Source organism: Canis lupus, chromosome 2, assembly GCF_003254725.2.
Source record: "Canis lupus dingo isolate Sandy chromosome 2, ASM325472v2, whole genome shotgun sequence".
NCBI classification, from domain to species: Eukaryota; Metazoa; Chordata; class Mammalia; order Carnivora; family Canidae; genus Canis; species Canis lupus.
The window spans coordinates 40505766-40518654 of record NC_064244.1 but is presented as its reverse complement, the minus strand read 5'-3'; the positions used below and the strand labels follow the sequence as shown (position 1 = coordinate 40518654).

General features: G+C 39.0%; 1 protein-coding gene across 1 annotated transcript in view; it reads left to right on the top strand.

Moving 5' to 3' along the window:
* Positions 1-7677, top strand: part of JAKMIP2 (janus kinase and microtubule interacting protein 2) — a 172587-nt gene extending 164910 nt beyond the window's left edge. Inside the window, 1 exon segment of the mRNA XM_035713706.2 lies at positions 7136-7677. Within this exon segment, the coding sequence (XP_035569599.1) occupies positions 7136-7156 (21 nt within the window). The 3' untranslated portion in view covers positions 7157-7677.
* The last annotated feature ends 5212 nt before the right edge of the window (positions 7678-12889 follow it).

Genomic DNA, 12889 nt, shown 5'->3' with positions numbered 1-12889 from the left:
GCTTGGCTATGAGGTTTTGAATTTACAATGCACTCATCTCTATACCTTTTTCCTTTTTTGTGTGACTCTTTGAGGGTTGTACGAAATTTACTTTGCTTTTCTTCCAGAGTAGCACATAACTGACACTTAGTAATTGTTGAGTGAAGTCATGATTATAATTAATAATAATATAGCAAATTAAGGTAACAATCTGGGGAATCTAAAATATGTATAGGAAGATGGCTGAGTAGTTTAGAGTTACAACTTTGAAGTTAGATACTCTGTTAAGTTTGGATCCTTTCATTTACAAGCTATGTCATGGTAAATTAATCCACCTTAGATGAGGTTTCCTATTCTGTAAAATAGTTATATTACCTCAATGTGGTATATTACATTGAGAGAACTAAATGAGATCATACGTATAAAGGACTTACCACAATGCTTGAAACATAGTTCAATAATCAGCAACTCCTAGCTATTATTATTTTTAAAAGTTAGCTTTCACATTTTCTGAATTTGTCAATATAAAAAATTCAAAATTATAACTTCTAGAAGTGCCTGGGTGGCTTAGTCAGTTAAGCTTCCAACTTAGCATTCTGGGATCAGGCTCCACCTTGGGTTCTACACTCAGCGAGGAATCTGCTTCTCTGCCTCTGTCTCTCTCTCTCCCTGTCTCTCTCTCTGCCTGCAAGTACTCTCTCTCTAAAACAAAGAAATGTCTTTAAAAAAAGAAAAAAGAAATTATAATCTCTAACATTACCAAGTGGTTTACCACCTAAACCAGAACAAGTATTTGCCTTTTCGTCTCCTCTTTTCAGGGAGTAATCTCTATTTAAAGAAGACATGACTGGAAATAGATCAATGCCACTTTTATCTCCAAAGCAGATAAGAGAGAGATAGGAAGAAGTAAGGGAGATAAACATTTGGCTTGTCGGCACGGAGTAAGGCTTACTACACATAACCATAAAAATCTTTTTCCTACTAAATTAAGGATTTATGTTCTGCTCTTAAACCCAAGACTAACTTAAATTATATGTAAAGTGGCCCTTAAAGTGGAGCCACTCATGGTTTTTTTTTTTTTCTGTTAGCAATTATAACACCTAAGTCATTTTTATCAGTGATCTAGAAGATACTAAAGGGTCCCAAGGCACCCTTACTGCTCTCAGTGGTTGCTAAATGGTGCAGCTCCACAGATTACACTGGGACTTTTATCTTAAGCAAGGGAACCCCAGGTAGGAGGGTTTTTAGGAGATATCATCTGCCTATGCATTCTGTATATTTATTCTAAATAAATAGTGTACCACAAATTCTTTCATGTCAGTTATACAGGGAGACAAAGGAAAGAAGAAAATGAGAGGAATACAGAAATAGCTATCACCAGGTTATTGTTATATTCATCATAATGACCCATTGAAAATCCTCTTCTTCTGAAGAGGGACGTGTTAATGAAGAACATAATGGAACCAGCTCTGTTCATTATGAAGTTTGGAAGACCAGACAGAGAACAGGTGATCATGATTCTTCATCTATATATTCAAGTTCACTGTGGTTTTTTAAAGGTTTTATTTATTTATTTGAGACAGAGAGAGAGAGAGCACAAGCATGAGGGCGAGGGAGAAGCAGGCTCCTTGTGGAGCAGGGAGCCCAATGTGGGGCTCAATCCCAGGACCCAGGATCATGACTGGAGCCAAAGGCAGACACTTAACTGACTGAGCCACCCAGGTACCCCTCTAATTCATTTTTCTTCATCCTTATTGTTTTTTTAAGATTTTATTTGTTTATTCATGAGAGACACAGAGAGAGAGAGAGAGAGAGAGAGGCAGAAACAGAGGCAGGCTCCACACAGGGAGCCTGATGTGGGACTCGATCCCAGGGCTCCAGGATCACACCCTGAGCCGAAGGCAAAGGCTCAACCACTGAGCCACCCAGGCATCCCCCCTAGCTTATTTTTAATGATTCTAGTGTCAACCATGGACACTTGAACTATCTTGATAGCTCAGTATTTTCACTTCCTGCCTAATAACATAAAACATGTTAAAAGACACATAATACTGTATTATTGTTCTGATTTTTAAAAGCTAAAAAAAATATACTGTACTATAAAAACAGCCAGTCAATTATTTACAAATTCTCCATTAAAATATGCAAATAGGGCAACCCAGGTGGCTCAGCGGTTTAGCGCTGCCTTCAGCCCAGGGCGTGATCCTGGAGACCCAGAATCGAGTCCCACGTCGTCGGACTCCCTGCATGGGGCCTGTTTCTCCCTCTGCCTGTGTCTCTGCCTCTCTCTGTGTGTGTCTTTCATGAATAAATAAATAAAATTTAAAAAAAATAATAATAAAATAAAATAAAATATGCAAATATTTACTTCTTATTACATTTATATTTTTTCGATCCCTCCTCCTGCCAAGGCCTATAGGCGGCCTATGGAAAACAAATGGCAATATGACTCTACTATATTTATTGTTTAAAATGAAGAATTTTGTCCCTTATTCTTTTATATTGGTAAGAGAAAGAGATAAGATGAATCATTTATATGCCAGTTAATCAGTCTTTCTTTATGTAGATTATCTACTGGTCTTCATCTAGTTATATTGAGACTGTTTCCCTTTCTGTCTTATACATTAGACTATTAAGAAAGCATAGAATAGGGCTTATGCTTTATCTTTGTATTTTCAAGTCCACAACAGTGTCTTATATATACTAGGCACTGAATACATTTTGACAGATGGACTGATGGGAAGACAGATGAATGAGTAAATGGTTGGGTAAATGAATGGGAAAGCAGATTTGTGACAGGTTAGATCAGAGCCTTGGATAGCGTGGTAGTGTTATCTGATGATTATCCAATTTGTTCTTTATGTGTCATTGGAGAATAACTTTAAGAACAAGTGAACAAAGGAAAGAATACATGAACAAATACATTCTCCCCCAACTCCCTGTGGGGATGCCCTACTCACCTGGCTCAATGCTTCTCCACTGTACACTCTTATAACTCACTCTCCAGGAGTTATAGGAGCAAATCTAATCATGCCCCCTTCCTGAGAAAACATCATCATTAGAGTGAAATCCCATTCCCTTAACATGGCCAACAGAGCCTGGTGTGGTCTAACTGCAGACAATCCCTTGGGCTTTCTCTTGATCTAGGAGCTTCCTTAACGAGCCTTAGTCCCTTCTACCTACCACAGGGGTTTGCCCATGCAGTCCTTGTGTGCACAGTACTTTCAGCCCTGCTTTGTCTAGAAAACGCCTACTCACTTCTCCTTCAGATCTCAGCTCACTTGTGATTCCTGCAGGGAGGTCTTCCTTGATTTCACTCCCAGCCAAATTTTACATGCATTTGGGTTGTTTTGGTTTTTGTAGTTAATTGATGCCTCTATTCCTCATTGTATATAGGTTCATGAGGGCCAGGATCATCATGTAGTCTTCATATGATAACCCCAATACCCAGATAGTGCCTAGCTTGTAGTTGACAATCCATAAATACTTCTTAATGATAGTGATGATATTACGGTAAAGAAGGGGAAGAAGACATCTGTTCTGTGGTTGAACGAATGCATTTCATATCTATTATTTAATAGAGAGATCCTACAAAATAGATACTATTATACCTCTCTAATATATATTTCTAATATTAATTTCTTAATTAATAGGCACCTAGGTGGCTCTGTCAGTTAAGCATCTGCCTTCAGCTCAAGTCATGATCCCAGGGTCCTGGGATCAAGCCCCATTTTGGACTCCCTGCTCAGCTGGGAGCCTGCTGCATCTCCCTCTCTCTGCCTGCCAGTCCCCCTGGTTATGTTCTCTCTCCGTCAAATAAATAAATAAAATCTTAATAAATAAATAAATATCGATTTCTTAATATAAAAAATTATCAAGTAATAGCATCTACTGTTTTCAGAAGGATTAAGTGACCTTATATAAGTGAAGCAACCACTATAGTACTTGGCACATAGAAAGACTCATAAAAAGCCAAGTTGCTAAGACATACTAAGCATTCTGTCTTGGATCCTGCATTATGAGATGTGCTTCTGTCTACTTTGACCACATTTCCCACACAATCATCAACTAGTGAATATCCATTTGTCCTACCCATCTCGATGTAAAATCAGGGACTCAGGGAAGCCTTCTCTGATCCTCTGACTTCACTTACATTTCATTCAGTGTTATCTGTCCTTCTCACTAGGACTCTCATAGGCCACCTACCTAACAGGGTCAGTTTCCGCATCTGTAAGCTGGAGATAATAGTAAGAGCTACCCTTTACTGAATATTTTGCTGTATGATAAATTGTTTATGAGGGTTGATAGAATGAAAGGTTCAGGAAGGCCCTTTTGAGGGTCTGGCTGGTACAGTCGGTTGGGTGGTGGCACCCTTGACAGAGACCTCCGAAGCAGGAAGAGGGAGTGACTACTGTCCCGGATTTGGGGTTATTTATAACTTGAGATCAGGAGGTAGCTACAGTTTGTATTTAGAGGCAATCAATATGCTTCTAAATATGTGTCCTATAAAGGATCTAAACTAGCTTCCAGCAGGTAGAAAACCCTAAAGAATGGTAAACATAAGTAGCCTGTCAACTGAACCCGACTAATATTTGCTAAGTGTCATCTGTGAACCAGGCAGTGTGGTGGGTACTTGGATACTGGAGTCACAAGTCAGAAATGATATAATTGTTCTCATTCACTTATAGTCTGGTGGCATGTAGTAAACTCTCAGAAATGATAGCTGCAATCACTGTTTACAGAAGAGGAAGCTAAAGCTCAATGATGTTAAGCAACCCATTATTAGGAATCCCCGAGGCTCTGTCGTATCTGAAGGGCCTTCTCAGTCAAAGGTGAATTCATATTCTGTACAGCTTTAGTTACAGTGTACTGACCTTTGGTTTACTGAGAATGGGTCATCAATGGTGGGCCCATTGGGTAGCCCTTCAGTTATTCGGAATGCTCATTTGAATAAATGTGGCTCTGCTCCGAGTTCCTTTACTGATACTCAATGTACAGAAATGTAATATTCTAGGAGACTGCCTATACGTCCATTTATTTTTTTAAAGAAACCAATGTGGTTTTACTCAAAGGATGGGCTTTACTTCAGTTGTGACAGGCAGAAATGATGCCTATGTACTTGGAAACAATTGAACTCTGAGAATATATAAATTGAAAGTTTGTAAGTAAAAGACTTTCTATGTTCACATATTTAATTTATACATACAAACATACATATACTGTATATATTTTATATATGTATTATATACACACACACCTTAAAGTATCTTTTATATACATTAAGATCCATTCTCTTCTCTACCAGGGAATGTAGAAATATTACAGTTGTAACTAGTTGCTTGGGTCTCTCAACTCAGTGGGATGTAAATACGAACACTACCTATTTTTCTCAAAACATGGCTTTCACTCAGGTTCTAATTTTCCTCTCTTTAATAAATCTTAAGCTGGTTCTCCAGTTTTTCAGTTCTTGTGTGTCTAGCTCAATTTAAAATTCAACCTCAGGTCCTGTTTAATCTCATTTCTTCCCTATCCCAGGTATAGGACAAGTTCATGATCTGGCTCTAAGAGATCTCTCCCTCTTCCCTCTTCAAAGCTGGGTTCTCCTAGAGGGCAGGGAAAAGGGAAAGGGAAAAGGGTTCATGCTTCTCAACTGCATTGACAGTGGTTGTGACCCTCTCCCTGATGGTTGATGCTGTTTCTCTGGCTGTTACTGACCAGTTCTTGACATCCTGTCTATGAGAGGTGATGAAAGACTGGCCATTAGGGGAACATATATGTGAGTTCTCCAGAAGCTGTGCAGGGCATGCCCACAGCAGTATTCCCTGACCGGCTGAGACCAGCTCTTCCTCAGCTATTCTGAGTCTCAACATTGGTGCTGCCAGCCACAGCATCTTGCTAGGAAGAAAGCTACTGCCCCTGTCTCTGCCCTATCATCCCTCTCAAGTTCTTGCCCAGCTAGACAAAGGAAGATGTGCAATAGATGAGCATTGCTCTGTGTTTGGGCAGCAGAACATAAGTCCTATTTGTACAAGCACCACCAATCTCTGTTTATGCCATTCGCTACCCATCCCTCCCTCCTGCATCTCAACCACTGCACTTCCTTCCTACTAGTTCCCCCTCTGTGACTCTGTCACTCCTTCTTTCATGTCTAGTCTTTAGGAGCAAAGTGGGCCTGCAAATAGGAACTCAAATATTTCTGACTTGCTCTGATTGCAGGAATTCTTTTGAATCTTTAATTTCTCTCTGGTTGTTGGACTAGAAGCCTTCCTGGTACTAAGTGCCTCCCACCACTTTGGATCTTGATTGCTATTTCTGGGCACCAGTAAAATCCTGCTACAGAATTAGTATTTTTGTTTTATAAGTGGAGAAATTAAGGCTTAGAGAATTTAAATAACTTATCCTTGGATGTGCAGTGAAAAAATGGAAATCCTATTTTTCTCCATCCATGTTTTTCAGACTCTGAAGGCCATGTCTTTAAGCAGCACATGATAGAATGTTCTGTATACCAACTCTGGCTTTTTTGGGGAAGAGAGTAGTAAAGCCTTAACTTATAACCAAGCGAACACCCAGACACTAAAAGAGAAATAGGGCGAGGAGTCCTAACTGGTATAGTCCAGGGAAGTACCTTGTCAGGAATAGCTGGAGCCAATTAAGAAACCTTAATGGCATAACTCCCAGGGAATCCCCAGGTCAGGACCTCAGGGTGGAGACCACCTGCCACTGGATACAATTGTTGAGAAGGAAGTATGACATAAAAGTAAGTCACTGAAGGGCATAGACAGACATGCTTTTTTCAATAATATTATATTTATATTTGGGAGTATGATAATTCATTTGAGTTTCTTAAGGTATTGTCTTGGAAGGCCTCAGAAGAAAAGGCCACAGTGATCATTGCTGATACATCAGGCCGCTTATTATGAACCAAGACCTGTCCATCACTTTATGTACATATATAACCCTTGAAATCAATCATTCTCTTTTCTCATTTAAGATTAATTAAGCTCAGAGCCATAATTTACGTAACTTGCATTAAATCATAGAGCTCCAAGAGGTGGTAAAGAATAATTTTTTGTGTGGGAAAAAAAAAAGAATTTTTTTTTCCTGTTTCAGCTAATGACAGAAATGATGATTTAAGAATTTTCCCTCTATTTTACAGAGTAACCGAAAACACGGATAAGACCCCAGAAAGGCAGATGCTTCTAGACCTTCCAAGATGGCAGAAATGTTTACAGCAGTGAGAGGGAGATCAAAAAAGCTAAGAACTACCCTGTAGCCAGGACTACAACTGTGTATTTTAAAGCCATTATCCAAGGTTTCTTACTTGACAGTTCCCACATGACCCTGTTGAAAATCTACAATATATGCTGCATTTAATGAAACATGTATATGTCAAACCAGAAGAAAAGACCAATAGACGTAAAATGTGTAAAGGAAAAAAAAAATCAGCAATGGCAACAGTTTCAGCAGATCAAGGAAAGATGTGTCTTGGGCATGGAACCAAAGTTACAAAGAAACACTGTACCCCTGCCGTGCAGGGGGATCCATCCTTTTAATGTAACCACACCCCTTGGAAACACTAGTCCTGAAATCGACATTTTAAAAAAAATCAAAACAAACAAACAAACAAGGGTGGGCGGGGAACGAAGCCCGAGGAATACCTATGAGGAGCTATTTACAATAAAATGTTTCATTTGAAAAGTCTGGTTTCTTACTACAGGGATTTGCTTTTTGTCTTTATTAGTCTCAAACTCAGGAACAGCGAATGCGAATGGGAAGGAACGCGGTCTCCCCGTTTGTTTTTCTGCAAGAGGTGCAGCTTGTGGGGGGCATCCCTCCACGGTGATGAGAAGCGGACCCCGGGGGCCAGCCCCCCCAACACTGGCAGCAAGGCCAGGGAGCGCAGGAGTGGAGCTGAGATCAAAGCAGATTCCGTGCGGCCTTGGCCTGGTCACATGTGCCCCCCGGACAGACGGACATCGTTCCCACTGACACCCTGAGCCACAGGCTCCCTGACTCCTGTTGAGGACGCAATGCCAGAGAGCAGCTCTCGATCAGCCTCCAAAACACTGGTCTTCGTATGGCCTGCAGGCAAATATGTTCTGTGATTCAAGTAAGAACATGCTAGAGGTGAAAAGTAAACTCAGAGTTTGCTACAGAGATGTGACTATAAAACAGGATTAGGATTTTTTTTTTAAGTCACCTGATATGCCTAGAGCATTCTGACCTCTTGTCCTTTAGACTGATGACATTTTTTTTTTCCAGAGAGCTGACAGCAGCAAGATAGCTCTACCTTTTTTATACAGAAGTAACGTATGTTACGGATAAGGTCGTTTTGTACCAGAGACGAGTAGAAGACCAGTACTTCTTCCTAAGTTACGTAATACTGAGTCTTGGATTCAGCTCTGAGAGCCAATAAGTGTTCCTGAAAAGCGAATTTTACACCTCATTTACTGTAGATAACAAAACAGCCTCAATTTTTCAAGTTGTCAAGGTTTTATTTACAGGGCTAGATTTCCCATGCATAAGGAGTGTGTGTAGGGAGCCAGAAACCCTGTCTATGAAACACTACACAAATCCTTCCACATGCCAGTTCCGTATTTTATTCTTTGGTTTTCAGCCCTGGCGTTTTCCAAGCCAGACCAGTAACTGAAGAATATGCAAGAAAGGCTACAATGCTGGGGTCCCACGATTTATCCTTCTATTTACTGCTGACCCAGGTGTCTTCAGCCCAGTCACTTAACCTCTCTGTGCCTCAGTCTCCTCATCTGCAAAATGAGGTTAAATGCTTTTTCATAAATTTTTTTTTTTTTTTTTTTTGCAATTCTGGAACAAGAGGTGCTTAAAGTAGCACAAAGTGCTTTGTAAAAATATGACTGCTATCTTATTCGACTTTCTTGTATTGTTGAGAAAGAGTCCCCCATGTAATAAAATAGTGCTTCAGTTTGGTTAAATCTAAGCACTGCAGCACTGAAGCTTTCCCATCAAATAACCTGGGATATTGCTAGCAATAAAGGTTGGGAGATCTAGAGCCGAGATCTCTAATAACCCATAGTAAATAGATCACCTCATGCTTTTGAACAAGATAGAAGAACATCATTTCACTGATAAGCATCTCCTAGCTCTCCTTATTGCATATGCATGCCATGATACCAAAACTCCACTTTTAACGTAGGAAAGCCAACTATGAAATCGAGGCGTGGAGTAAAGTGATGGTATCGCATAATTAGTCTGATCATCCCTTTCATTTTGGGGGAGATCTACAGAAATAGGTCCTACTGGGAATATACAAAATAATTATCCTGCTGGATTCTTTATTCAACGGGATAGTTTCTTCACTAATTAGGAAGAGCACATTCGTTGTGCAGGCAATGTGAAAGAAGGTGCCACCACAGTGTGTGACTCAACCCTTTCAAATCTCCGCATATAGGGAACGGGATAAATTACTCTTCCTTTGACTTTTTCTCTTCTGCTCTTTATTGGTCATTCTAGGATCCATCTGAGCAAATTCATACTCCATCTGCTATATCAAACCTACTTTCCTTCTCCTCATCTTGCTTTTTTTCACCAAAACTTGTATGTTAAATTTTATATACAAATGCTGACTTTGATTTAAATGATTAGAAACATTTGCAAAAATAGTACAGCTTGATCATGGACCTTATCTGCTATAAATCTGATTGTATCAAACACAAAAAATCATAGAAGAGCAATACAGGTAGGATGACCATCTAAGCAGCTTTACAAGTGTTTAGGGCAAATGGAGATAGGAGGGATTCTTACTTTTTGTTTAACATACAGGACATAAGCAAAGTTCTCTAGATTTAGGCTAAAAGGTGATATTTTTGCCAAGTCTTACTCCTGACACACCATTGGATGAGGCTAAATATTTTGATAAGTACATCTCTGTTATTCATTTCGACAATTATAAAAACATTAACAAAATTGTAAAGCTGTGCTTCACTCATGGACCCATAGGAGTAAATCATATTTCAATGAATGCTTCCCTTGCATATGATGTTCAGCAATAGTACAAAGTGTCTCATTAGTAATGGAAAGGCTGAATGTGGCTCCACTTCTTACAGAGAGTACATAATCCCCACTCTGATCTTTAATTGCTGCATCTGAGCTATTCTGACACATTTGGCCAATGAATTAATAGAACAGCATTCTTCAGGGTTCATTTACTTACTTTTTCTTAACCAAGTATTCATCTCTTGGAAAATAAACATAACTGGCGATATTAAAGAATCGTTTGACATAAACAAAAGCCCCGATTGGACAGTTATTCAGGACAGGAAAATTTCTATGAGGAAATAAAAAATTGAAAACTATATTTGGCTATCATACTAAAAAGCCTCTATTATTAAATTGACTGTCTAGCCATTTTACTCTAATGCCACTCAAATTTTGTTTTAGGAAACACTAGAATGTGCTGAAAATAAGTGTCAGATCCCCTTTTTTAAAAATTTTATTTAAATTCAATTTGCCGGGCAGCCCCGGTGGCGCAGTGATTTGGTGCCGCCTGCAGCCTGGGGTGTGATCCTGGGGACCTGGAATCGAGTCCCACATCGGGCTCCCTGCATGGAGCCTGCTTCTCCCTCTCCCTCTGCCTGTGTCTCTGCCTCTCTTTCTCTGTGTCTATGAATAAATAAATAAAATCTTTTAAAAAATAAATAAATAAATTCAATTTGCCAAATTATAGCCCTTTTAACCTATGTCATATAAAGGAAATTATTGCCAGTGGTGAAGTTTTAGGTGTGTAAGAATAAATTTTGCTTTGACTTTTCTTCCATTCACAAATAACTGTCACATAGGTGGCCTGGTTCTTCAGTAGGATAGAGATGATGTAGAGGGCTCATGGGTCATCACTGGAGGTAGAAAGGGGACATTTGTTTCTCTGCTAGTATGGAAGAAATAAACTTTTGCCAAATAATTTTTGCTACAGTATTTTATTTCAATTAAATTTTTGTTTAAAATAAATCTTTGATAAACTTGTTCCTTTTTTGCCTATTTATTGTCAACTTTTTCTGTAAATCCATTGTGTAATTCACATGTTTAATGTCTTCAATGTAACCCATAAATTCATTGTTTCAAAATGAAGTGTTTTTGAAAAACTGCCTAGGTTTTCATGGGAACTGTAAAAACGATCTTTATCAGTTTTGTGTTAATGTTTAAAATAATTGGATTGTGTGTGTTATGTTACATCAAAATGAATGGGCAGCATAGGCATTTTATTTTCTAAATATTTAATTGCATTTTTTGATCTGTCAAAGAGTGGGACTATATATGTATGTATATATGCATATGTATACAAATATATGTGTATATACATATATATACACACATTTATCTACTATATTGAAAAAGTTCAATATAACTTCTGAGAGATTAATCAAAGCAAATCTTTGATGACTTTATGTCATGAGCTAATACTTACAGGATGGGCCCAAGCCTCTCCTTAAGTGGACTTCTTACTTTTGAAAGGGAAAAAAGTAGGTCACAAGGTCTTACAGGACAAAAGCTTCCATTCTACTCAACTGCCTTGTCATTTCTGTACAATATATTACCTTGAGACTGAATTTCAGGTGTATTGGTGAGAGGATTCAGACATAATAGGAGGTTGGAGTTGATCCTCTAATTCCATTTCAGTACTGGGCAGGGCAGGTTTCACATTCCTTTGCTGCCTTTAATTTGGTAGTTCAGTTCTTCCTATATAAACCTTCTGTTGTTGAAAGTCCAAGTCCCGTGTTTAATCAAGTTACTAAAGATATACTTTGAGGAATAATGTGGCAAAAATAGAACGATTATAATTTGCTATATTCATCTTAGTGTAGCATGCTCAGAGGTGGCAGTGATTGATTGGGTGAAGTTCCCTGTTTTTGCATTTGTGTTTTTGCTTTGAGGTCTTTGCACCCATGCTTATATTTCCATCCTTGTTATATCTAAGTTCTGTAGGATGGAAGTGGTGTAGACAAACAATTTTGAGTCCAACTTTGCCTACAATCCGGACTCTACAAACTTGCTTAAGTGTGGGTAATGCAATTTCCCCAAAGCACATCCCCAGCATCCATTAATATCATCAATCACTTAGATTTGACTGACATCTCACAAAATGTGCCTATTTTCCCCCATTCACTATAGTAACTTCCTACAACGAGACAGATCAAAATCCAAACGCTTTTATAAATATGTGATGTACATATATACACATATATATTCTGTACATAGATGATGATGTGAGCGCTTAATGTGTACTTCCGTCCTAGGATTGAGGACTTGAGGAAGGGGTTTTTCTATGCTGCTAGGTAACTCATATTTTCAGTTAACATCTGGTGTCTGTGCTCTTCTCCTCCTTCCCTGCCTCTTCTCCCTCCTCCTCCTCCACCTTCTGTTCACATTCCCTGATGTTGACTGAGGCGAAGAACTACTCATTGGCTTTCCAGTCACCTAGACCCATAAACCAGCCTGGTAGTGATGCCAGTGGTTTTCTAGGAAGAGCAACAGAAAGTCTGGTACAATCTACAGTATTAATATCACCCAAATGTCCCATAATTTTATCAGCTAGAAATCTCATTCCAACAAGGGTTCATGCATGTTTTAACCTTCAAGATCCAATTCTATGGGGACTCAAGAAGAGAGCCAATGTATTTGAATACATAATTCCCCAGATGCCTACTGCGTTCATGTAGCCAGGGGAACCAGTTTCTCAGAGCTGTCATCCAATCAACTGCCTCATTTGGGGCTCTTTATCTCCATCTCATTAGCATGACTCCATATATTGGTTCAGTGCTTGTTTATTAATGGGAGAAAAATATAGATGGACTGAATTTCACCAGGATGATCCCCTGAAGTACACTGAACATGTACATGTACTGTATGTATTACCGTAGAGATTGGAATCAATTTATTG